Source organism: Balaenoptera borealis, assembly GCF_965194805.1.
Source record: "Balaenoptera borealis genome assembly, chromosome: 10".
Taxonomy (NCBI): domain Eukaryota; kingdom Metazoa; phylum Chordata; class Mammalia; order Artiodactyla; family Balaenopteridae; genus Balaenoptera; species Balaenoptera borealis.
This window is the reverse complement of record NC_138874.1, coordinates 118067469-118092942: the sequence shown is the minus strand read 5'-3', so window position 1 is coordinate 118092942 and position 25474 is coordinate 118067469. Positions and strand designations below refer to the sequence as shown.

Genomic DNA, 25474 nt, shown 5'->3' with positions numbered 1-25474 from the left:
CAGCTGATCACTAGGGACAACAGTGAGTGTTACCACTCCCATTTCCACCCCATGATTTTTGGACCTTAGAGTGCTGGCCATGGGAGACAGCACCATATATTAGACACTGATTCAGAACATATACAACCTTCTGGAGAACCCTGTCCCAGCCCTGCAAGGTATTGCCACCTAGCTGGCATTGTAACTGAGTCTTCAAAACACCATTCCACCGTTCTATCAAGCCAGCTGCTTCAGGATGGGGGGAGCATGGTAAGACCAGTGAATTCCATCACAACTTGGGTCCACTGCATAACTTTTGTTGTTAAGGGAACTCTTCAATCAGAAGTAATGCTGTGTATGAGACCAAGATAGTGAATAGGAATTCTTAACCCTGTAGATGGCAGTTTTGGCCGAAGCATTGTGTACAGGGAAGGCAAATCCACATCCAGATTTATCCCTACCCTCATCCCTTCTGGGGTTGCAGGCATTACTGATATTAACCAAGGCACATAGTTCACTTCTCAGAATACACAATGTTAGACTCTTTAAAAAGGCCTTCAATAGCACTTTTATCTTCCTGATAGGTTCTTGATAGCCGATTCAACTGAGAGACATAATGGTCTCCTCAGACAATTTTTCAAATTCCACTCCAGCAAGTGGACACCTTATATGGGTCTCTGTCTTGTCCCAGGCCTTAATCTCTTAATTCAAGGCCCCTTGTGAAACCATACCCTATAATTTACAAGGTCATTGTAGTAGAAACAAAATGATAATCCAAGAACACCAGGGAAACCACAGATACGGAAACAACTTGCTGATGCACACGCACATTGAGGGACTAGGGTGACTGATAGTGAACGTTAGATGTCACAGGCCAAAAATCCAACCCCTGTTACACACCAAACACCCTGAATTTGCACATATGACACATGAAGAGCAGAGCAGTAGTGCCTGGGCAGAGAACTCAATACTTCCATTGAACCTTACACTTACTTTCCACCAATCATTTCTGAACTCCCTGCCCCTCTTTCTCCCTCTTTCCAAGATAAATACACCACTTTGCCTCCTGTCTCCTTGCTTGGCCACCTTGCAATAAAGCCTTGTTTTTTTTTCTGCAAAAGACTTGTCTCAATAGTTGGTCTTTTCTATTATGTAGCAGGAAACGAGACCACACGCTTGGTTACAGATTTGCTGACATCTCCATGTACTCCAGGACCGTTCTCACAGGCAGTGGGGACTACAGAAAAGATAAATAGAAAACTCCACTTAGTAAATGAAATTCACATTTGGAGATAGTAATAAAATCAAAACCATATCCCATAAGGATAAAACCAGAAAACCTCTACCTGTTACTGATACATGCTGGAGGAAAATCAACATCAAATGACAAAAGCCAGTCAAGTGAGCTGTACACCACTCTGTTGAATGTTGGTCTCCTTACTGTTAGTCTGGGTGTTTTCACTGGTTTGCAAACCAGAGTCCCAAACCTTCCAAGGAAGCCATGGTTTAAACCAACATGGTGAATGCAGGCCCACATGCCATCACTTTTGACTAATACAAGTTTTACAACCCAAAGACTCTGCAGGCTTGCCTGTCACCATCCAAACCAACAGCTGAGGCAAAGGGACCTAGTAATTGGCCAAATTAGAGGGCCTGTCTAGAGGGTAATGCCAAAGCTCCACAGCCACAGATATTTTAATTGTCAAACAACCAGACACCCTGTTAACAACATACATCCAAATCAGGCCATATGATTTAAACCTATTTGCAACAGAACCCAACTCATAACCCATCTGGGAAAAACCTTGGAGAGTTAAAAACTCATATTTGGCCATCTTTAATGGAGCCTTTAACTGTGCCAGTTGAGTGCTGGCACTTTGGTTCATGATGACAGTATCACAGGTGCCAACATCACCTTGGCTAGCTGTGCACCCACAGCCTCCTAACTTAAAAGATATTTGCAAGTCAAGCTCCCAGGCCCAACGTTGCCTTCAAATTAGACAAGTTGTTCAGCATCTTTATAATGCCAAAGAGTCAGAAAAATAAGACTCATACCACTCCAAGTGGGTGTCCACTTGAAAAGGATACCCCAGTCTCACATTCTAAATAATATTGCTCTATCCACGAGCTCAATGTTGGAGATGACATCGCCCCCTGAGGTGGAGACAACTCTGTCCTGGACACTAAAACCTCTGCTCCAGGGATGCCCAAGACTTGCCCCACCCAAGGTGCTGGCAAACTAGGTCCAGGACATTCATTGCTTTTCTTCCTTTGACATTAGGGATTCTATTGTGTTTCTTGAGCTCCCTGTCTGCTTATCCCATGATCCAAGTATACTCTTTCTCTCTGCAAAAACATACATCCCTACACTTCTATGCCTAAAGGGAAATCTGGTAGAGATTACTACTGTCTGTACCGTTCTACAAATTAATGGAGACTGTTGCCTTTCCCAGGAGACAACTGCCACATATCAGTCAATTCCTCAACCTGCTGGGGAAAGGACAACACACTCCCCAGTGCCTCTCCTACTCCCTGCCCCAGCTTTCCACCACGAATTCCCACCTGGAGTCTCCCACCATGAGCACCACGACCACCGCTTTCTACTAGTTAACACACAAATACAACGAATCTTTACACTGACTTCACTAACAATCCATACTCTCCAACAACATAGTGGCCAGACTTGCCACACTGACCTGAGAAATTGACCCTATGCTGTTTAGGGCAATGTATGTCCTACACTCTAGAAGTCTCCTCATTTATTCAGGCCACTCAAATACCCCAAATAATTGAGCTCAGTATTGACTCAATTTTGTGGCCCTAGCTAGATGAGTTTACCCTCTTAAACAGCCAATTAAGTCCACACTCCCAAGCACCTGCTGAGTTGTACCCTCACACTCTGCACTACTGTACACACCTGCCCAAATTGCCCTAGGGCCAGGTAGCAGAACAGTCAGGGACAGCCTCAATGCCCCAAAGTCCACTGAAAATATTCACATTAGCCAATCCTAAGCCTGCTTGCAATGCCTATCCCCTTTCTTCTTGCTGAATCCACAGTACAGGCACTGAATCCACAGTTCCCCCTCTCCTCTGTCTACCTCTGAGTGGCCCTGCACGGTGTGCCATTTCTTCCCAGGAAATTGTAACTAAACTGTAAAACTCTTTCTGGATTCTCTCTCTTGTTCTGCAACCTCATGCAAGACAATAGGATTAAAACAGGGACAGAGTGAAAACGGCCAGTTGTTAAGCCACACACACACACACACACACAAAGTGTCAGCTTCCCATACCTAGTGGGTCAGTTGAGATGTACATGACCCAGCTCCTTACGGAGTACCCAACACGATGGATGTCAGCTTGTTCACAGTGGTCACCAGCTCAGCAGCATACACCTTATTGGCTTTTCCTCCTCTCCTCTGTCATTTCCCCCACTACCTCATTCCTGCTTTTTGCAATCACTTCCCAAATAAACTGCTTACACAAGCTCATGTCTCACCTGTGTTTTGGAGTACAAAACGAAGACAACAGGAAAACCAAGCAAGGCAACCCAGCCCCTACTCTGATCAAGTCAAAGACAAATATAGGGACTCCATCCAAAAATAAATTGATACCCACCTTAACACTCCCACCAAGAATTAAGGAGTGGACAGGTCCCCAAGCTAGCAATCCCAACACAATCACCCAGCAGAATCAATTATCACCATCAGGAGAGTCAGTAATACTTCTGTTGTGTTCTTCAGAACATCTGATTTGTCCATTGACAGCTACCACTTAATGCTGGGAACATCTGCTTGATGGAACCTGAGTCAGATACAGGATTTTAGCTGCAAGGGATTCTGGTTTCCATTGCTGTGTAAGAAATTACTGCAAACATAATAGTTTAATTAAAAGAAATGCACTCCCTCACATCTGGAAAACAAAAGTTCAAGATCAGTGTCACAGGGCTGAAACCAAAGTGTCAGCAGGGCCAATCTCCAGAGACTCTAGGGGATAATCTATTCCTTCCAGCCTCTGCTGGCTGCTGGCATTCTTGTGGCCACATCACTCTATAATCCCTTGGTGGTTTCAGGAATTTCTTCTCTAAGTGTCAAATCTTCTTCTCTCATTTATAAGAACACTTGTGATTGCATTTAGAGTGCACCTGGACAATCCAAGATAATCTCATCAAAAAATCTTTAATTTAATCTGTACAACTCTTTCCATATAAGGCAACATACACAGATACCAGAGATTGAGATCTGATATCTCTGGGGGCCATTATGCAGCCTTCCATATCTGGGAAAGAGCTTTTACCTTTCAAGCTTATTTAATGAGCAAAGGCCTGCTGCCACAGTGTTGGACTGGTTGCATGTTAAGTGAGCCATTATACATTATCTACTATACTCCCCCAACAGCAAAATTAGTCATCTGAGAAACCTCATCCACAGACCCAGAAGACAAAAAAAGGTATGGCAAGCCAGGAAGGGGCTCAGCCCTGACTTGGAAGAAACAAGAAGTTTAGCAACTCTTGGGACAAACACAAGGTAAGCTGAGAAGGAGGCTAAAACTGAGGGAAAGGAGTTGAAAGGTGGCGGGGGGAGAAGGTATCAGAGAAATAAAAGAAGGAAAATAGGAGGAAGAAGACTCCAAAGTTTTCCAATGTGACAAGAGCTCCTGGGAAACCAAGGGCTGAGTGTTTGGGAGAAGTGGTTGAGGTGGAGGCAAGGGATCAGGACTGGGAAGAGAGATAGCTACCTGTAAGATGTGAGCATCTGCTTCAGTTCAAGGTGGAGGAAGGAAATGTGTTCCAGAGGAAATGTGGGTATGGCTTTCATCTAATGGAATGGATCACAATTTGACATATCGTGAATCCCAAAACTTTTTTTTAAAGATTTCAATCAATTTGAAATAAAAGGTTTAAAAACAGTTCAAATGAAAAGAGCCCTCTGGGAATTCCCTGGCTGTCCAGTAGTTAGAACTTAGCACTGTAACTGCCAGGGGCCGGGGTTCGATCCCTGGTCAGGGAACTAAGATCCCACAAGCTGTGTGGCATGGCTAAAAAATAAAAAAGAAGAAAAAAAAAATTTTTTTTAATTAAAAAAATGTATTTTTTTAAAAAGAGGAAAAAACAAAGAAAAGAGCCCTCTGGGAAGGAAGTAGGACTGAACCAACTAGTTAATTACAAAATCAGGCTTTGTCTCATGGAAAAGGGAAGACGACTTCACTCAGCACAGAGCCTTGGAAATCATCCCCTGAAACACTGTACCCTAATCAAGGAACTGATGGTGTGTCCTGCTAGACTTAGCCAGTGATGGCTAAGTCCCTCCCCATCCCACTGCCCCTTGAGTGGACTTGCTGTTGGTATCCCATCTCTGTGTTATCATTGCCTGTTCACTGTTTGCAGGGCAGGTGACTGGTCACTTCAGGTCACACATCTTCAGATTCAGAGCAACCATGAACATGGAACTGTGCCCAAAGAGCCTATGTGTACCTAGACCTGACACAGATGACAAGATCCTAGATTTTTGAGCCAACGGCTTTATAAAATGAGATTTGGGGGAGACTTAGTAGAGTATGAGTATTTTTTGTATGTGAACTCTGTGGCCATACAGTGGACAGTGTCATACTATATTTTCCAAAGATGGTCGCATTAACATGTCCCATCCTGCACACTCTTCTGCAATGTGCCCTTGCAACATTTCCATCAAAGACGGAGAGTCTATTTCTCCACTCCTCAGAACTTTCACGGGCCTTGCAACTTCTCTGAATATGAAAAGGCAGAAGTGGCACGGTGCTGGTACCAGGAGTAGCACCGCCAAATGTCCCTTTGGAGGCAAAATCATCCCCATTAGAGGACAATTGGTCTACAGTCTTAAATTTTTTTTCAATACATTATTTAATATTTCTATCTGAAAAATTTCATTCACATTACCTAAGCTGATAGTTTTCTTTTCATTAGAAATTCTCTGATGTACATAAAGTTGTTTTATTGAAAACTCTGATACATTAAATATATTTAAAAGGCTTTACTTTATTCTCAGTGTTCAACGAGCTGTCTCTGCCTGATAAAGGCATTCCTACATTTCTTGCATTCTTTGTCTCTTCATATGACTTGATTTTTCCATCAATTGACTGGGGATGAAAGATGACACCACAAGGAATTGTGTTGAATTTTTTACACAAGGACTGGTAAATTCTCACAGAGGTCTGTCTCAAATTCATAAAATGAACTGGCCACAATGGACTGGTAGTGTTGTAAATAGATAACACATAGGAGGGCCCAACAGTGAATATTTATTTCTCACTCAGGTAAAGCACAAATGGACATTTTTTTTTGGTAGAGTTGGGAAAATTTCTGCTCTCCATAATCATAATCAATTTTTTCTGTCTTAAGTCATGGTTGCCATCTCCACCCAGTGGCTCCCAAGGCAAAACGGGGTGGGGGTGTGGGGAGCAGATTTGCACTTCAGAACCACAGGGCATAAAATGTCAGCAGGAATGCATGGAAGGTTTTTTGGTTTTTTCTTGTGGCCTGGCCTGGAATTAATGTTTATTGCTTGTGTTCAAATTCTCCTGGCCACAGCTCAGTTATATGGTCCCACCCACAGTAAAGGAAGGCTGAGAAATGCAGGCTAACTGTGTGCCCCAAAGAAAAAGAAAGTGAGTTTGGGTGTACATACAGCCAGTCTCTGCCATACATGATTTCTCCTCTGTGTGAGTCCTCTGATGTTTGCTGAGGTGTGATTTCTGGCAAAAGGTTTTTCCACATTCATTACATTCATAGGGCTTCTCTCCTGTGTGAGTTCTCTGATGTACAGTGAGGGCTGACTTCTGGAAGAAAGTTTTCCTACATTCTTTACATCCATAGGGCTTCTCTCCTGTGTGTGTTCTCTGATGTCTACTGAGGGTTGACTTTTCACAAAAGGTTTTCTGACATTCGTCACATTTATAAGGTTTCTCACCTGTGTGAGTTCTCTGGTGTACAGTGAGTTTTGACTTCTGGTAGAAAGTTTTACCACATTCTTTACATTCATAGGGTTTCTCACCTGTGTGAAGTCTCAGATGTACAGTGAGTTTTGGCTTCACACAGAAGGATTTCCCACATTCATTACATTTATAAGGTCTGTCTCTTGTGTGAGTTCTCTGATGTACAGTGAGGGCTGGCCGGTGGCCAAAAGATTTCCCACATTCTTTACATGCATAAGGTCTCTCTCCTGTGTGAGTTCTCTGATGTGCAGTGAGTACTGACTTCTTATGGAAGGTTTTACCACAATCATTGCATTCATGAGGTGTCTCCCTATTGTGAATCCTTTGATGAACAGTGAGGGCTGACTTCTGGCAGAAGGATTTCCCACATTCATTACATTCATAGGGCTTTCCCCCAGTGTGGATTCTCTGATGAATAGTACGGTCTGATTTATGGCAGAAGGATTTCTCACATTCATCACATGCATAGGGTTTCTCTCCTGTGTGTATTTTCTGATGTTTAGTGAGATTAGACTTTTTATAGAAAGTTTTACCGCATACATCACATTCAAACGTTTTCTCTCCTAACTGAATTCTCTGAAGCTGAGTGGGATGTAATTTCCGGCAGAAATTATTCCCACTTTGATTACATTTATGCTGTTGCTCCTGGAGATCAGCTCTGTGAAGATTCAACTGTGTTGGTTTCTTACAAAAGGTATTCCCCCATTTGTTACATCTATAGTGATTCTCCCCTATGTGAGTTCTCTCTTGGGCAATGAGAGCTGACTTATCACAGGCCTTCCAATATTTCTTATATTTGTAAGCCATCTCACCCATACGAACCCTCCTATGTGTAAAGAATATTGCTTCCTTGATGAAGTCTCTCCCTTGTCCGTTACATTCAAAAGGTTGCTGCAGAGTTTGATTCTTCTTCTGATGACTAGGGTACTCAGCATATCTGAGGGATTTCCCAGTTCTATTACTGTCCTCCGGTTTCTCTCCAGCATGCATCTCATCAGGCTCACTAGGGAGAAACGTGTTCTTACACATATTCAACATTTCTGACTTCATTTCTGAATAGTTACCATCATTTATCATCAGTTTTGAAATATCAATTGGGCTCAGATTAAATGTTTTTCCTAAGTCAGTTGTTCCCTTAGTTGATGTTTCGTTGCTGGTGATTACAACTTGCCACAAACGTCTACCATGATTTTCCTGGCTGGTCTCAATCAGGTCATCCACAATCTGGACATCTAAAAGGAGATAAAAATAATTACAGGTCAAACCTTTGAATCACATATAAGTATTTCCTATGGAATGGTTTGTAAAGGTAAAGAAGTTTCTTTTCATCCTAGCGGGATATGATTCTTTAAAAAATCAATGACGGGGGACTTCCCTGGTGGTACAATGGTTAAGAATCAGCCTGCCAATGCAGGGGATACGGATTCAAGCCCTGGTCCTGGAAGATCCCACATGCCACAGAGCAACTAAGATCCCACGTGTTGTGCACCCCAACTACTGAGCCTGCGTTCTAGAGCCTGTGAGCTACAACTACTGAGCCTGCATGCCACAGCTATGAAGCCCACATGCCTAGAGCCCGTGCTCTATAACAAAGAGAAGCCACCACAGTGAGAAGCCCACGTACCGCAACGAAGAATAGCCCCCGCTCACCACAACTAGAGAAAGCCCGCGCTCAGCAACAAAGATCCAACGCAGCCAAAAATAAATAAATAAATATTTTTAAAAATCAATAATGGGTACTGATTTTATAAGTATGTGATTTTTCTCCCTAATGAATTAATGTAAGAAACTTCATTGATACATTTTCTAATGTCAAATCATTGGGTTTTTTGTTTTTGTTTGGTTTTGCTTAAGTTTTTTTCTTTTCTTTTAAATTCTTTTCAATGAGGAAGTATTAGGTCAAAATATTTACTTACTGTCTAAATGTAGATTTCAGCTGACAGCTTTTCATCTACCATTGGTTTTCCATTCATTATCTCTACCTTTCTTCTTATAATTGTGGGTAACTTGGGCTAGCCCTTTTCTGATCGCTCAGCTTTGAAGATGGCATGATTTTCCTGGATAAGCTACTTACAGGATATGGGAGAGGGCCACTTGCGTCACCTAAATAAGAATACTGCTTAAAGACAAGAACTTTACACCTATGTTTGTTTAGTTTTTACTTCTCCCTGGGGAACAGCTATAGGCACCTATGGGTTTTTCAAAGGCTTAATCTTTTTTTCCACGCTAGACAAGGGAGCTTTCTGCAAATTCCTAACTTAACACTATACCCTTGGCTTCTCAGAACCCTTACAAGTTCACGAAACTCTAATTCATCACTTTGTGCAACTCCTCCCTGCTGGTCTGAAGGATTTAGGTTCTGCAACCCAGCCTGTGCCCACCATCTTCGAAAAGCTTTTTCTGGGTGCTTCTGAGACCAACAGCCTAGGCATTTTCACCTCACTTCATGGTGCAAGTGACTCTACTTGATAATTCACTGCTTCTGCAGATATTAACTTTACTGTATTTTACAGTTTCAGCTGTCCCTTAGTTATATTGAAACTGGAGTCCCATGTACACTTCTCATTCTTTTTTTATTTTTTTAAAACAATGATCTTCACAAGAGAAAGTTAAAAATGTTAATTTCAAACTCCACTCCTAAAGTACGAAATTCTTGGTTTCACTGGCCTTGGACCCACAGTCTCTAGTTTCTCCTCCCATGTCACAGGCCACCGCTTTCCACGGTGAACAGTTTTCTGGGTCCTTCTCAGCCTCATGGTTTCTGATGTCATGATTTATGAGACCTGTACCTGGACCACTTCTCTCATGGTCTTAATAGGTCCGTAGCCCACCTCCTCTACTCCTACCAGTCTTGAGTTAATGATTTCCTAATTTGCATCTCCAGCAGTGATGTCCATCTTCTACTCCAGATTTTACATGCACGCATATGTTCCATGTCAAAATGGAATGCAGTCATCTCAAACGTAAGCTCTACCAACATAAACACTTAATCTCCCCTAAATGTGCCTTCTTAACACCCTTCTGGAAACACTATACTCTTATTTTCCTCTCTCTCATCCTTGTTTAACACTTTTGTGGCTCTGATTTCACTACTAAACATGTATATTTGTTTCATTTTTCTCTTTCAACAAAATATAAGCTCTATATAAAAAGGACATTTCGAGACTTCCCTGGTGGCACAGTTGTTAAGAATCCACCTGCCAATGCAGGGGACACGGGTTCGATCCCTGGTCCAGGAAGATCCCACATGCCGCAGAGCAACTAAGCCCATGTGCCACAGCTACTGAGCCTGCACTCTAGAGCCCGTGAGCCACAACTACTGAAGCCTGCGTGCCTAGAGCCTGTGCTCCGCAACAAGAGAAGCCATCGCAATGAGAAGCCCATGCACCACAACGAAGAGTAGGCCCTGCTCACCACAGCTAGAGAAAGCCCGCATGCAGCAACAAAGACCCAATGCAGCCAGAAATAAAAATTAATTAATTAATTAATTTAAAAAAAGACATTTCTTTGATTACTGCTGTAATCCACACATTTACAAAATTTACCAGTGTGTAAAACTTCCCAATTAACATGTTAAAAGAATAAATGAATGTATGACTAAATGCCCAAAAGAAAACAGTCTCTGAGAATGAACAAAAAGAGGCCTACTGGGGGCTTCCCTGGTGGCGCAGTGGTTGAGAATCTGCCTGCCAATGCAGGGGACACGGGTTCGAGCCCTGGTCTGGGAAGATCCCACATGCCGCGGATCAACTAGGCCCGTGAGCCACAATTACTGAGCCTGCGCGTCTGGAGCCTGTGCTCCGCAACAAGAGAGGCCGCGATAATGAGAGGCCCACGCACCGTGATGAAGAGTGGCCCCCGCTCGCCGCAACTAGAGAAAGCCCTCGCACAGAAACGAAGACCCAACACAGCCATAAATAAATAAATAAATACATAAAAATTAAAAAAAAAAAAAAAAAAAGAGGCCTACTGGGACTTCCCTGGTGGTCCAGTGGTTAAGAGTCCTTCTTGCAATGCAGGGGACGCCGGTTCAACCCCTGGTCGGGGAACTAAGATCCCACATGCTGTGGGGCAACTAAGCCTGTGCGCCTCACCTAGAGAGAAGCCCGTGCACTACAACAAATCGAAGATCCCACGTGCTGCAACTAAGATCCAACGCAGCCAAAAAATAAATAAATAAATATTTTTTAAAAAACAAAAAAGACGGCCTACTGAGAATCTAGGGACAGTGACTAACCAAGAAAAAATTCCAAGAGGAGGCAGGTGGGCACCAGTTTTTGGTAAGCCTAAGAAAATATTCAGCAATTAACAAAAAGGGGGAGGTTTACATGTGAGAGCCATATTTGGAGACTGAATAATGCATGAGTCTGATACATGCAGACTAAAGTCTGTCCCAAGGTATGAACTTGGAGAAAACCACTGGTGAAAAATAGCTCAGCATGGCCAACATCTGCTGTGCTCTCCTCTTCCCAGCCTCCCTGCTCATATGCACTGACTGACCTGGGAAACCCTGGTCTGGGGTTTCTTTTACAGTCCATGGTGCTGCTCCTTGCTCCAACTTGATGATCACCTCAGGTTTGGTAATGCAATGCCCTGTTGATGAGAAATAATGTAGGACTTTTGCCAAACTGTTTAAGTTTCATGGGCTCTTGAAAAATGCCAACAGCACAGCTTCAACAGTCGTGCAATGAAGGGCCAGTCTGAACCTCTGGAGGGGTGAACACACGTTCTTCCTGGCCCGGAATCTTAAACCTAAGTAGCATTTCATTTCACAAACAACTGTACATTTACCAATGAAGAAAAAAGTGCTTGCACTTGGCAGTTACTAGGGGAGTTTTGCTCACCCAGTGACACCAGGCTACTGTAGGTCTCCAGCATGACATCTCTGTATAGGGTCCTCTGAGCATCATCCAGGTCCTGCCACTCCTCCCAGGTGAAGTTCACAGCCACATCCTCAAATGACACCAACCCCTGTAATGGTACATTTTTCCTCAATTCAAGGCATCAGCCTGGGTCAAAAGAAAAGGAAGTCTAGGAATTCATTCTTATGTGTGTGTTTTATCTTACACAGGATATACCATACCACGCTTTGTACTCTATATTGTGGGATAAAGAGAAATCATAGTAGAAATACCCTACATCTGTGTTAATTTAGTAGTTCTTCAAAGTACTATCATAGTTTCCCTTATAAATCTGGAATGGTCCTCATTGCCAAGGATACAAGGAGCATATGAGCTGGTATGGAGACATAAGTACAAACACTTACCTGGAATAATGTGTTAGATGAACCAGGTTACACACATGTTTAAGGTAGCCTGGGGTATCAAGGGAGAAAAAGAACAGTTGTACTTTGTACTGTCAGGTTGCACTTCACTGAAGAGCTAAACATGTCGGCTGTTCAGTGTGAACCACATGTTCTCATGAATATGAGGCAAGAGCAGAAGTCAAGCTGAGAGGGCATAAAGAACAGATGCCACTTTAATGGAAGTACAAGCAGCACCACATCCAGGTGGGTGCTCCTGGGCTGAGATAAGAGATAAAGATAGTAAAGGTATTCAAGGAACTGATTATAAAGTTACCCTGCATTTAAATATATGACCTAACTCCATCAATAAAAAACCTTACGTGCTCACCATTTTTTAAAAAAAGTATGTACACATGCATCCTAGAATTTTCTTATTACCTAAGGAATTGCTTATGTCTACCCGAGAGTGAACATGACCCACTTCCTAAACAACAGGGAGTGAATAATGAGGGGCTGATAATGAGAGGTAAGCTACATAACCAGATGTGCCCTTTAACACTCATTGTCCAGTAGGAGAATGGAGAAGGGCTTAAGGGAGAATCAGAGGAGAATAAACAGAGGGAGAAATGACCAACTATACTGAGGTAACAGAGGAAGATGAATACAGAACAGGGGACTAATTCCAAAACAGAAAAAAAAGAAAAAGAAAAAGAATTTGGTACTCATTTGCTCTGAGAAGGTGAAGGGAAAGTTTTACTACCAGGCTGTCTGCATTACAAGCTGGTAGATACTAGCACTATAAACTGATATTGGGGTAAGGACAAAGAATAGGATTTGCAAAACAGACACAGATCTTGGACATAGCATGTTTGAAGTTTGAAATTTCTGTGGTCAAATATGTGAAAATGTGCAACTGGCAAATGGATATATGCTCTTGAGCTCAGGAGAGAGATACAAGATGAAGAAAAGGATTTAGGAAACAGCAATATTTTAGTGGTAGCTGAAGCCATCGGAGTGAATAAAATTGCTCAAAGACAACCTAAGAGATTGAAAGGAGAAAATGAACAAGTATGGCGTTTTAGGAAACACTGATATTTACTGACAGAGAAAGAAAAACAGACCGTGACAATGGAGAAGAAATTTTTAATTATTCTAGGAATAGAGAAAGCCTCAATATTAAGAAATCTATTAATACGGTTCATCATATTTGTAGTTCGGTGGAGAAAATTCTAGATCATCCACATAGATGCTAAGTAGACATCTATAAAAATACCTTCTCATTTGTAATAAAAAAACTTAAAAGAGGATTCACGGGATTTTTCCTTAACATGATAAATGTGTATGTCTTAGCCACAAGTGAAAGCCAGCCATCACACTTATGGGGAAACATGCAGAGCAAGGATGCTTCATCACCATAGTTATTAACACTGTACTAGTAGTGTCAGTCAACACAACTAAAGAGAGAAAACAGCAGTGAAAATGATGATGGTTTCCATATAATTCATACTGAAGAGACTCACATGACATCCAAGTACTCCACATAGGAAGATTTAATAAATTAGTAGCTTATATAACTAATATAAGGCTTTTATATAAACTTTCATATACATGAGGATACTCACACAACCACAATAACAAGACGACAAAACACCTAGCAATACATTTAACAAAATAATGTACAGAATTTATGAGGGGGGGGAACCCTGAAGGATACAAAAAAGAACTAAACAAATGAAAAGACATACCATGTTCACCGATGGGAATGAGTAGTACACATCATGGCAAGCTGATTTAAAAGTTCATGTGGAAAATTAAGAATAAACATGCGGTAGGTTATATTTCTATCCAGCTAAATTCAGTGCCATAGACTGGGTGGCTTAAACAACAGAAAACTCTTTTCTTACAATTCTACAGGAAGGGAAGTCTAAGATCAAGGTGCCAGCCAATTCATTTCCTGGTAAGGGCTCCATTCCTGGCTTGCAGATGGCTGCATTTCTGCTGAGTCCATACATGGCAGGGAGGGAGGGAGAAGGAAGGAAGAGATCTCTCTCTTCCTTTTCTTATAGGGCCACTAATTCTATTGGAGTAATGGCCCCACCCTACGACCTCATTTAAACTTGATTAAATGCATTGGGAGTTAAGGCTACAGCATATATATTTGGGGGGAATATAATTCAGTTCATAGCACTCCTTGCAGTGCCTTTCTCTGTAAAAGGATGTATATATCCCCTTGCGCTGGAACTCACATAAACAGATTTGTAATTCTCCACCTGTCTTGCTTTGACCAATGACATGTCAATGGAAGCATCACTCCTAAACAGAATCTATTTAAGAGTCACACAATGATCACCGTATTTCCCCTTTACCATGTTCATCCTCAGCAATATTACAGAAAGAAATACTCCTCTGTCCGGGATGCTGCATGATGCTGAAAGGAACAAAACTAAAGCTGACCCATGAAGGACAGGTAATAGCACTGAGAAAGAAACCTTTCTTCCTGACCGAACTGGTAACTGAACTGGCACCAAACCAAACAAAAAAACACCACCACCAATGGCAACAAGTAGTGCAGAGAAACTGTGAGGATGGTGTTATAATGGACCATGGTGTTACTTAAGATAACTGGTAGTTATATACTTACTGTTACTTAAGCCACATGAGTCATACTTCTTAAATCAAATAATGTTTACCTGATGGACTTAAAATCTTAGAAAAAGAGGCAGGAAATCAAAATGTTAATAGTAAATCTCAACTACTAGTCACCGCTTCTGATAAAGCAATATAGGAAAATGATGAGCTAAGGGGAGGAAAAAAAAAAAAAAAAGATTCCAAGGAGGGATGAAAGAAAATAAGCAGAAGCTAGAAATTTGGGGTCTTGTAGAGTAGGAAAACTCTCAAAACATTTCTTTTGCTTTTATTGTGTTAAGGCAGAAAAAGTTACCTCTTTCAGTTCTTACAGAAAAAAATACAATGAGAAATACTTTAGGAATCAAAAGTAATTATACTCAAGTGCATGGCAAGTAACAAATGAAGAATATGATAGTCACTGTTAAAACTTAAGAATGGCTTGAGCTGGCCCACAATAAATCCCTTCTGTTGCACAAAATGGCACAGACTAAGGATGAAATACTTAAGAAAAAACAAAAACTTACAGTCTAAAAAATATATAGATACATGAATACCAAAAAAAAAAAAAAAAAAAACACACAGAAAGGTATGTCTCACAAAGCTCAAGCTAGCTGAAATAAAGATATAAATCCAACTACATTTTTTAGGGTTGTACTGTCAAAAACCAACCAAACTGAACTAAAAAGTACTGACAGTTTAAGATTTAAAGAGGCTGCTTAAGACTATCGACAAGAAGCATATCAAAAAAAGAAGCCCAGCCACTGAGGAAGGCATATTTATTTTTTATTTTATTAGTTTTTAATTTTATACCTAATCTTACATTATTCCATTTTTATTGAAGTATAATTGACAAATAAAATTATATATATTTAAAGTGTATAACCTGCTGATTTGATAAATGTATGCATTATGACCTGATTACTACAATCAAGTTACTTAACACATCCATCACCTCACAGTTACCCTCTTTGTGTGTATGTATGAGAACACTTAAGATCAATTCTCGTGGCAAATTGCCACTAAACAATAAAGCATTATAAACTATTGTCTCATAGTCACCATACTGTACATTAGTTCCTCATAATTTATTCATCTTATAATTAGAAGTTTGTACCCTTTCACCAACCTTTACCATTTCCCCCATCCCGACAACCACCATTCTACTGTTTTCATGAACTCAACTTTTTTTATTTTTCCTTCCACAGTTAAGTGATACCATAAAGTAGCCTTTCACTGTTTGGCTTATTTCACTTAGCATAATGCCCTCAGGTTCATCTATGTTGTTGCAAATGGCAGAATATCTTTCTTTTTAATGGATAAATAACATTCCCCTAGATATATATACCACATTTGCTTTATCCATTCATCTGATTACTGACACTTAGGTTATTTCTGTGTCTTGGCTGTTGTAATACTGCAAGGAACACGGGTGTTAAGATATTTCTTTGAGACACTGATTTCATTTCCGTCAGAAATATTCCCAGAAGCAGATTTCCTGGATCACAGAGTAGTTCTATTTTTAAGGTTTCTTATTGTTTCTTTCTTCCTATCTATCTATCTATCTATCTATCTATCTATCATCTATTTGGCTGTGCCGGGTCTTAGTTGCAGCACAAGGGATCTTTGTTGCCGTGTGCAGGATCTTTACTGTGGCATGCGGGATCTTTAGTTGTGGCATGTGGGATCTAGTTCCCTGACCAGGGATTGAACCTGGGCCCCCTGCATTGAGAGCACGGAGTCTGAGCCATTGGACCACTAGGGAAGTCCCTATTTGAGAAAATCTCATAATGTCTTCTAAAATGGCTGTATAAATTAATTCCCACCCTAGCGTAAAAGGTTTCCTTTTAACTACATCCTCAGCAACACTTGTGATCTCTTGTCTTTTTGATACTAGCATTAAACAGGGGTGAGGTGATATCGCACTGTGGTTTTGATTTGCATTTTCCCAATGATTCATGACACTGAGCACCTTTTCATGTACATGTTGGCTATCTGTATGTTTTCTTTGGAAAAATGTTTATTCAGGTACTTTGCCCATTTTTGACTTGGTTTTTTATTTTTTCCTATGAGTTGTAATAAATTCCTTATATTTTGGATATTAACCTCTTATCATATATGACTTTCAAATTTTTCTCATCCCACGGATTCCCTTCTCGTTTGGTCGAGTGCTTTCTTTGCTGTACAAAAGCTTTTTAGTATGATGTACTCCTACTTGTTTATTTTTGCTTTTGTTTCTTGTGCATCTGGTGCCATATCCAAAAAAATATTGCCAAGTCTAATGTAGAAGCTTTTTTCTGTTAGGAGTTTTATGGTTTCAGGTCTTACATATCAGCCCTGAAGTGTCTTGCCTGATACAAATATCTTTGTTTAACCTGATAGCTTTGGGTCACACAGATATCCTATGCTAAAAATGTGATTAATGGTGGGAGGCCTTGTTATCAGCACATTTTATGAGCTCAGTCTATGGAGGGACTAGAGATTAAGGTCAGCCACACAGACGGTCAACCATGTCTACATGACAGAGCCCCAATACAAGCTGGATATCAAGGCTCAAGTAAGCTTCCCTACTTCTCAACATTCCATGCACACCGTCAAACCTTGTTGCTGGGAGAAAAAGGCACTGTCCACGTGGCTCCACTGGCAGGTTATTGGAACCTTGCACGTGAAGACTCCTGGACCCTGCTTTATGTGCCTGATCCCTTAACTGATTTTAATCTGCATCCTTTCACTGTACAAAACCATAAACATGAGTACAACAGCTTTTTTTAAAAATTTATTTATTTACTCATTTATTTAATCTTTGGCTGCATTGGGTCTTCGCTGCTGCATGGGAGTTTTCTCTAGTTGCTGAGAGCGGGGGCTACTCTTTGTTGCAGTACGCAGGCTTCTCATTGCAGTGGCTTCTCTTGTTGCGGAGCACAGGCTTCAGTAGTTGTAGCTCGTGGGCTCTAGAGCGCAGGCTCAGTAGTTGTGGCGCATGGGCTTAGTTGCTCAGCGGCATGTGGGATCTTCCCGGGCCAGGGCTCGAACCTGCGTCCCCTGCATTGGCAGGTGGACTCTTAACCACTGCACCACCAGGGAAGCCCACAACGGCTTTTCTAAGTTCTGTTGAGTCCTGCTAGTGAATTACTGAATCTGAGGGTGATCATGGGGACTCCCAAAATTGCAGCTGGTAAAGGGCATGAGGGCACTCTGGGGACCACCAAAGTTTGTACAAGCAAGATACATCAGGTAACTAACTATAACAAGGACCACTATAATCAAATTGCCTAAAATCCGAAGAAAAATGATATCAGATAGAAATCTGGGTATATATAAAGGAATAAAGAACACTCGAAATGGTAAATATATTAATAAATATATAATATATATTGTAATATGTAATATATATTGTATAATATAATATGAAATAATATAATATATATTGTTTTTATGTTCAAACTCCTTTAAAAGGTAATTGACCATATGAAGCAAAATAAGAATGCATGTGGGGGACTTCCCTAGTGGCGCAGTACTTAAAAATCTGCCTGCCAATCAGGGGACACGGGTTCAATCCCTGGTCCAGGAAGATCCCACATGCCATGGAACAACTAAGCCCGTGCACCACAACTACTGAGCCTGCGCTCTAGAGCCCGCAAGCCACAACTACTGAGCCAGTGGGCCACAACTACTAAAGCCCGCATGCCCTAGGGCCTGCGTGCTGCAACTACTGAGCCCGTGTGCGGCAACTACTGAAGCCCGTGCACCTAGAGCCCAGGCTCTGCAACAAGAGGAGCCACTGTAATGAGAAGACTGTGCACTGCAATGAAGAGTAGACACCGCTCACTGCAACTAGAGAAAGCTGGTGCACAGCAACGAAGTCCTAACGCAGCCAAAACAAAAGAATGCATGTGGGAGTAAAAGGTATGCCAACGGTATCACAGAAGCTGGGAGGAGAAAACTTTTGAAGTATACTGTTTTAAGGTTCTTATATAAATGGTATCTTATTTTAAAGTAGACTATGATAAATTAAAGATGAATAGCACAAACCTTACAGTAACTGCTAAAAAGAAGTGTAATAAGCCAAAAAACAAGCTCATAGGTCACACAAAAATAGGTAATAGCCACACCTGACCTGTATGCCATAATTTACTGACCCTTATCGTGGATGAATTATTCCCATGGAAGAAAGAACTGAGTTGGGATAGTAGTAAGATTGGGAGACTTAAGAGAGCTGAACAATAGTCCAGTGGAGAGAAAATGACCCTACGATAAAGACAGGCCAGATAAACTAGTGAAGATAGATTTAAAAATATAAACATCATAAATGTAGCATGGCTTGTATGTTAATGGCAAAGTAGCTTGACCAGACTAACAATGTGCAGGAAACTATTATAAAAGCTGGACAGGGGCTTCCCTGGTGGCACAGTGGTTGGGAGTCTGCCTGCCAATGCACGGGACACGGGTTCGAGCCCTGGTCTGGGAGGATCCCACATGCCACGGAACAACTAGGTCCGTGAGCCACAGTTGCTGAGCCTGTGCGTCTGGAGCCTGTGCTCCGAAACAGGAGAGGCCGCGATAGTGAGAGGCCCGCGCACCGCGGTGAGGGGTGGCCCCCGCTTGCCGCGGCTGGAGGGGGCCCTCACGTGGAGGCGAGGACCCAACACAGCCATAAATAAATAAATAAGTAAATAAATAAATAAAGACTTTCTATTTCACTGTCTTTAAAAAAAAAAAAAAAGCTGGACAAAATTTATAACACAATCACCTAAAGGCACTGGAGAACAACTAAAAGTAGGCAGAAACTAGATTTGAATAATCCATTGAAGGACAAACTACTTTGCAAGTTTATGGCATTTTACCAGAGGGCAATCTTCAATCTGCAAATAGATCAAGAAACTGAAAGCTGAAGCTTTACTAGCTTAGGTGTCAGAGGGCATAGTTTAGGGCTGCCAACAAAACTGGAAAACTCAGTGGGGGTGGGGGGGTAGCTCTGGGAGAGAAGCAGCAAAAGAACATAATGTACCAAATTTCCACACAAAACCAACCACAGTTGTTGGCTGACTGCTAAACTACACATATGTGGAAGACCTCAGAGGGCTCAACAAGAAAGCAGCCTCTCAAAGCTGAAGGAAATGAATGAAGAGTCAGCTGCTGGTCACTATAAGAAATGAAGTTTAGAATTTGAATCCAGCCAAGTTAACTGCCTTGTAGAACAAAATCACTCTTTAGAGAAATATAACAGGATCCCAAATCTCTTGTAACATATGATTTACAATGTTTAGTACATAATTCAGAATCTCAACATATGTAAAGTAACAAGAAAATGTGACACATACTCAAGGAGAAAAACAAAAAACGCAAAAAATAATCACTAGAAACTAATCCCAAGGTATCCCAGATGCTGCACATAGCAGAAACATTGTTAACCCATCCATAAATACGTTCAAGTACTTAAAGGAATATAAAAAATAATGTATTGGGGGGGGCAATATCAGTACAGAAAAACAAACTAGAAAAACAATTAAATGGAAATTGCAGAGCTACAAACTACAGTAACAAAAATGAAACACTTTCTGATGAGCTGAACATTGGATTGGAAACAGCAAAAGAAAGCCAATGAACTTAAAGATAGATCAATAGATATTTCATCTTTTTAAGAGAGAAAAAAAATGAAGAAAAATGAAAAGAGGCTAAGAAGCAATTTAGAAAACAGTCTAACATATATGTAATTGTAGCACCAGACAGAAAGGAGAGAGAAAGAATGGAACATAATATGTATTTTTAGAAACAGTGGCTAAAACCTTCCCAAATTTTGTGAAAGACATGAATTTACAGATTGAAGCAGCTCAATGACCCATGATCAGCTTAGATTCAAAGAAAACTACTCTAGGGACTTCCCTTGTGGCACAGTGCTTAAGAATCTGCCTGCCAATGCAGGGGACACGGGTTCAAGCCCTGGTCCAGGAAGATCCCACATGCCGCAGAGCAGCTAAGCCCGTGCGCCACAACTACTGAGCCCATGTGCCACAACTACTGAAGTCCACGTGCCTAGAGCCCATGCTCCACAACAAGAGAAGCCGCTGCAATGAGATGCCCGCGCACAACGAAGAGCAGCCCCCACTTGCCGCAACTAGAGAAAGCCCATGCGCAGCAACGGAGACCCAACGCAGCTAAAAATAAATAAATAAATAAATTTATAAAAAAAGAAAACTACTCTAGGCACACCAGTCACACTGCCAGTATCCAAAGGTAAAGAGAAGATCTCGAAAGCAGCCAAAGGAAAAGATCACATTCAGGTACATCTGCACATGAATGATAGATGACTTCTCATCAGAAACCGTGGGAAACATCTTTAATATGCTGAACAGAAACATCCTTCAAGCCGTAATTCTATCCAGTGAAACTATGCTAAAAATAAAGATGAAATAAAGACATTTTCAGATAAAGAAAAACTAAGCTAATTCATCATCAGAAGATAGCACTAAAAATGCTAAAGGACATTCTCCAGGATGAAAGAAAAAGATACCAGATGTTAACCTGAATCCATAGGAAAGAATCAGGATCATTGGAAATGGTAAATGTGTGGGTAAATATAAAGGATTATATATATATATATTTCTTCTCTTAATTCCTTTAAAATAGATATGATTGTTTAAAGGAAAATTATAATAACATACAGGAGACTCATAATGTATGTAGACTCAATATGTAAATACACATGTATAAAGACAAAAGTACAAATGATAGGGGTTGCAAATGGAATACTACTACTCAAAGGTCTCTACATTTTATGCGAAGTAATGCACTGCTCCTCTAGTATATTCTGATAAAGACTCATATTGTAAGCCTTATAGTAACCAATAAAAAAGCAGTGGAATGAAGTAGTGTATTAATTTGATAGGGCTGCCATAACAAAGTACCAAAATGGTAGAGCCACTCTAGAAGACAGTTTGGTACTGTCTTCAAAATTAAACACACACTTTTAACACATGATCCAGCAACTGCGCTTCTGGTATTTATCCAAAGGAACTGAAAACATATGTCCACATAAAACCAGTACACGGATGTTTGTAATAGCTTTACTCATCAACTGCCAAACTTGGAAGCAACCAAAATGTCCTTCAGTAGATGAGTGGATAAACTGCGGTACATCCAGGAAATGTAATATTATTCAGTGCTAAAAATAAATGAGCTATCAAGTCATGAAAAGACACAGAGGAAACTTAAAAGCATGTTAACAAGTGAAAGAAGCCAATCTAAAAAACCTACATAACATGATTCTAACTATATGACATTCTATAATAGGCAAAACTATGCAGATAGTAAAAATACCAGTGGTTGCCAAGGGCTATGGATTACAGAAGGATGAACAGAAAGAGCACAGAGGATTCTTAGGGCAATAAAACCACTCTGTATGACTATAATGGTGAATACATATCATTACAAATTTGTCCAAACACATGAAAAGTACAGTACCAAGAGTGAATTATAATGTAAACCAAGGACTTTGGGTAATAAGGATATGTCTGTGTAGCTTCGTGAATGGTAACAAATGAATGCCCGATCCTGACAATGGGGAGGCAGCGTGCGCGGGCAGAGAGTACACTGGAAATCACTGCACCTGCTGCTCAATTTTGCTGGGAACCTAACACTGCTATAAAAAATAAAGGTCTATTTAAAAAATGTGCAAAGAGGATATACAAATGGCCCATACACACATAAAAACATGCTCAACATCGCCAGTCATTAGAGAAAAGCAAATCGAAAGCACAATGAGATATCATCTTATGCCCGTTAGGATGGCTATTATTTAAAAAACAGAACAAAACAGGAAAGAACAAGTGTTGGCAAGAATATGAAGAAACTGGAAACCTTGTGCACTGCTGGTGGGAATGTAAAATAGTGCAGCCACCATGGAAGACAACATGGTGATTCCTGAAAAAATTAAATACACAATTACAATGTGATCCTACAACTTTACTTCTGGGTGTATAAGAAACAAAGTAAAAGCGGGAACTAGAAAAGATAATGTCTACACACACGGTCATAACAGCGTTATCCTTTATAGCCTAAAGCTTAAAGTAACCCATGAAACCACTGATGGATTAATGGATAAATAAAACGTGGACATACATATAATGGTAATATTATTGAGACTTTATAAGGAAGTGAATTTTGACCTGCTACAATATGGATAAACCTTGAAGACACTACACTAGGTGAAATAAGTCAGTCATTTAAGGACAGATACTGCATGATTCCACTTATATGAGGTTCTTAGAGCTGTCAACTTCATAGAGACAGAGATTAGAGTGGTTGCTGCCAGGGGCTGGGAGAGGGGAGAATAGGGAGTTAGGGTTTAATGAGTAAAGTTTTTTTGTTTTTGGCTGCGTTGGGTCTTCAGTGCTGCGTGCGGGCTTTCTCTAGTTGCGGTGAGTGGTGGCTACTCTCTGTTGCAGAGCACGGGCTTCTCACTGCAGTGGCTTCTCCTGTTGCAGAGCACACGAGAAGGTGCTCAGGCTTCAGTAGTTGCAGCATGCGGGCTTCAGTAGTTATGGCGCATGGGCTTAGTTGCTCCGTGGCATGTGGGATCTTCCTGGACCAGGGATTGAACCTGTGTCTCCTGCATTGGCAGGCAGATTCTTAACCACTGTGCCACCAGGGAAGTCCCGAGTAAAGTTTTATCTGGGGAGGATGAATCTGGATATTCTTAGTGGTGATGATTACACAACAGTGTGAATAAACTAAATGTACTACGAGTACTGAATTGTACTCTTAAAAATGGTGAAATTGCCAATATTAGCTTATGTATATTTTATCACAATAAAAAAAATTAACCAACAATTAGGAGAGTTCTGCTCCATAGTCATAGTTATGAATAATGCACACATTCACTTCTCCCTACTCATTTTTAAGTGATTAACTGAAATAGCAGAAGAATTAAATAGTCTTTAACAGGGTTTGGAAAAAGGTCGTTTTTGAACTAGCAATACACAATTATATCGTAATAAAAGCGATAGAATCACTGACAAATTTATATAAATGAAAGTTAAAAATTACAAAAATCTGTAACTCTTGTTTTTAGACTTTGTGTAACTTTGTCCTGACCCTTGTTCAAATATGTCTGAATAACTCCTGAATTCTTTCTCCCACTGGACTCCTAAGGCTGTCACCACACATGCTGGCCAGCAGCACAGCTCGAGGGGAATCTAACCAGATCACAGCAAACACATCCTTCAGGTTTTGCCAAGGATGACAATTCCAACGTATAAAAGAAAGTTACTGCGTTTGTTAGTGAGCAACAATGCAGACATCAGATGAAATTAAAGGAACAAACAGAAGTAGCAGGACTTTACCTTAGATGAGATTAAAGCTGAGAGAAAGGGAGGGGTCCAGGAGAAATCCCATTTCGGTGGTTTGAGTCACTGGCTGGATGAAAGTAGTATCATATGTAACGGAAGAAAGAAGAATGTGGTTTTCATTTTGGATTTGTTGAGCTTGAGGTACCTTCTGCATATCTACAAGAAAGCATTCAACAAGGAGCTGAACCTATGGTCTAAAGGTCGGGAAGAGGTCCAAGCTGGAGAGAAACAGGACTGTCAAATCACAGAGGGCCAAACAGGTCAAGGAGAACTGCAGAGTGTGAAGAATGGGGCCCAGGTTTGAACACTTGGATGAGCAACGTTCAGGAGCAAAAGAAAAAGACAGAAGAATTCGGGAATAAACCATCAGAGAGGGCACAATAGAAGCTAATGGACAAGAATTTCCAGGAGATCATGGACAGTAGCTTCAATATGGCAGAAGGTTCAAGTAAGGCAAAGACTACAACATATTCATTGAACCTAACTATAATTTAGGTTATTGGTGAGCGTGAGAAGAAATGAATTAAGACCATGTTGAGTAGGTTAAGCTGCAAAAGAGCAGTGGAAACATTTGCCAGAAAATATAACCTTGAACAGTCTGCTATACAACCTGCATACATAGACTAGCTGAGAGAAATGAGTTATTTAAAAGACCTGCAGTCAGTTCAATCCTCCAGACATTCCACATTTTATCCATGCATCAAGTAGGGCCTTCCAAAAGCTGTCTGGGACCACACTATTTTAGCAACTCCAGAAAAACCGTATTAAGCAAGTTTTGCTTCAGCACTAGGTAAGTGTCACCACTGCAGAATGCATGAAGTGTTTATTTCCAGACTGGCAGTGAAACACTGTCCACTCCATCATCTATGTGACCAATTAAGACACTGTTCAGACTTCTGTGCATGCAAGTTCTCATGTCTCAAGGGAATGTAGCATGCTTTCTTCTAAGGGTCCATTCTGATCAGGGAACAGCTGTATCTGTGTTTTTGCCATTGCACTCACCTTGGACGACTCTAAGGTCATATTACCTGACTATATCCACATGCCACCTTTATCTTGTTTATGTGTATTGCCCTGAAGCTGAATCTTATTTTTACTTTTCCATTTTACTTTAAGAACCCTCATAAAGCTCATATAGTAAAATATAAAACAAGTTGAGGAAAAAAAACAACTCACCAGAGATGTATTCATTTCCTGCTGTTCTTAGAAACACACAGAGGACTCTGGAAAGAGAGCTGGGAGAGAAGGTGAATGGAGGGGCATCAATTTAAATTTTTAAAAATGCTTATTTAAATAATGGTTGTTGCTTTAT

General features: G+C 40.8%; 1 protein-coding gene across 10 annotated transcripts in view; it reads right to left on the bottom strand.

Moving 5' to 3' along the window:
* LOC309636007 (zinc finger protein 717-like) overlaps positions 1-25474 on the bottom strand; it is a 29077-nt gene that overhangs the window by 248 nt on the left and 3355 nt on the right. The window contains exons 2-7 of one of the 10 annotated variants that reach the window (XM_082407996.1): positions 25339-25397; positions 24157-24229; positions 12212-12260; positions 11790-11916; positions 11446-11538; positions 5972-8177 (exon numbers count right to left, since the gene is read on the bottom strand). In XM_082407996.1, the coding sequence (XP_082264122.1) occupies positions 6547-8177; positions 11446-11538; positions 11790-11823 (1758 nt within the window). In that variant the 5' untranslated portion in view covers positions 11824-11916; positions 12212-12260; positions 24157-24229; positions 25339-25397 and the 3' untranslated portion in view covers positions 5972-6546. Of the gene's footprint in view, positions 1-778; positions 1217-3594; positions 3781-5971; positions 8178-11445; positions 11539-11789; positions 11917-12211; positions 12261-24156; positions 24319-25338; positions 25398-25474 lie in introns of those variants that run through there. The other 9 variants (XR_014249166.1, XM_082408001.1, XM_082408000.1 and 6 more) reach the window with 9 other exon arrangements.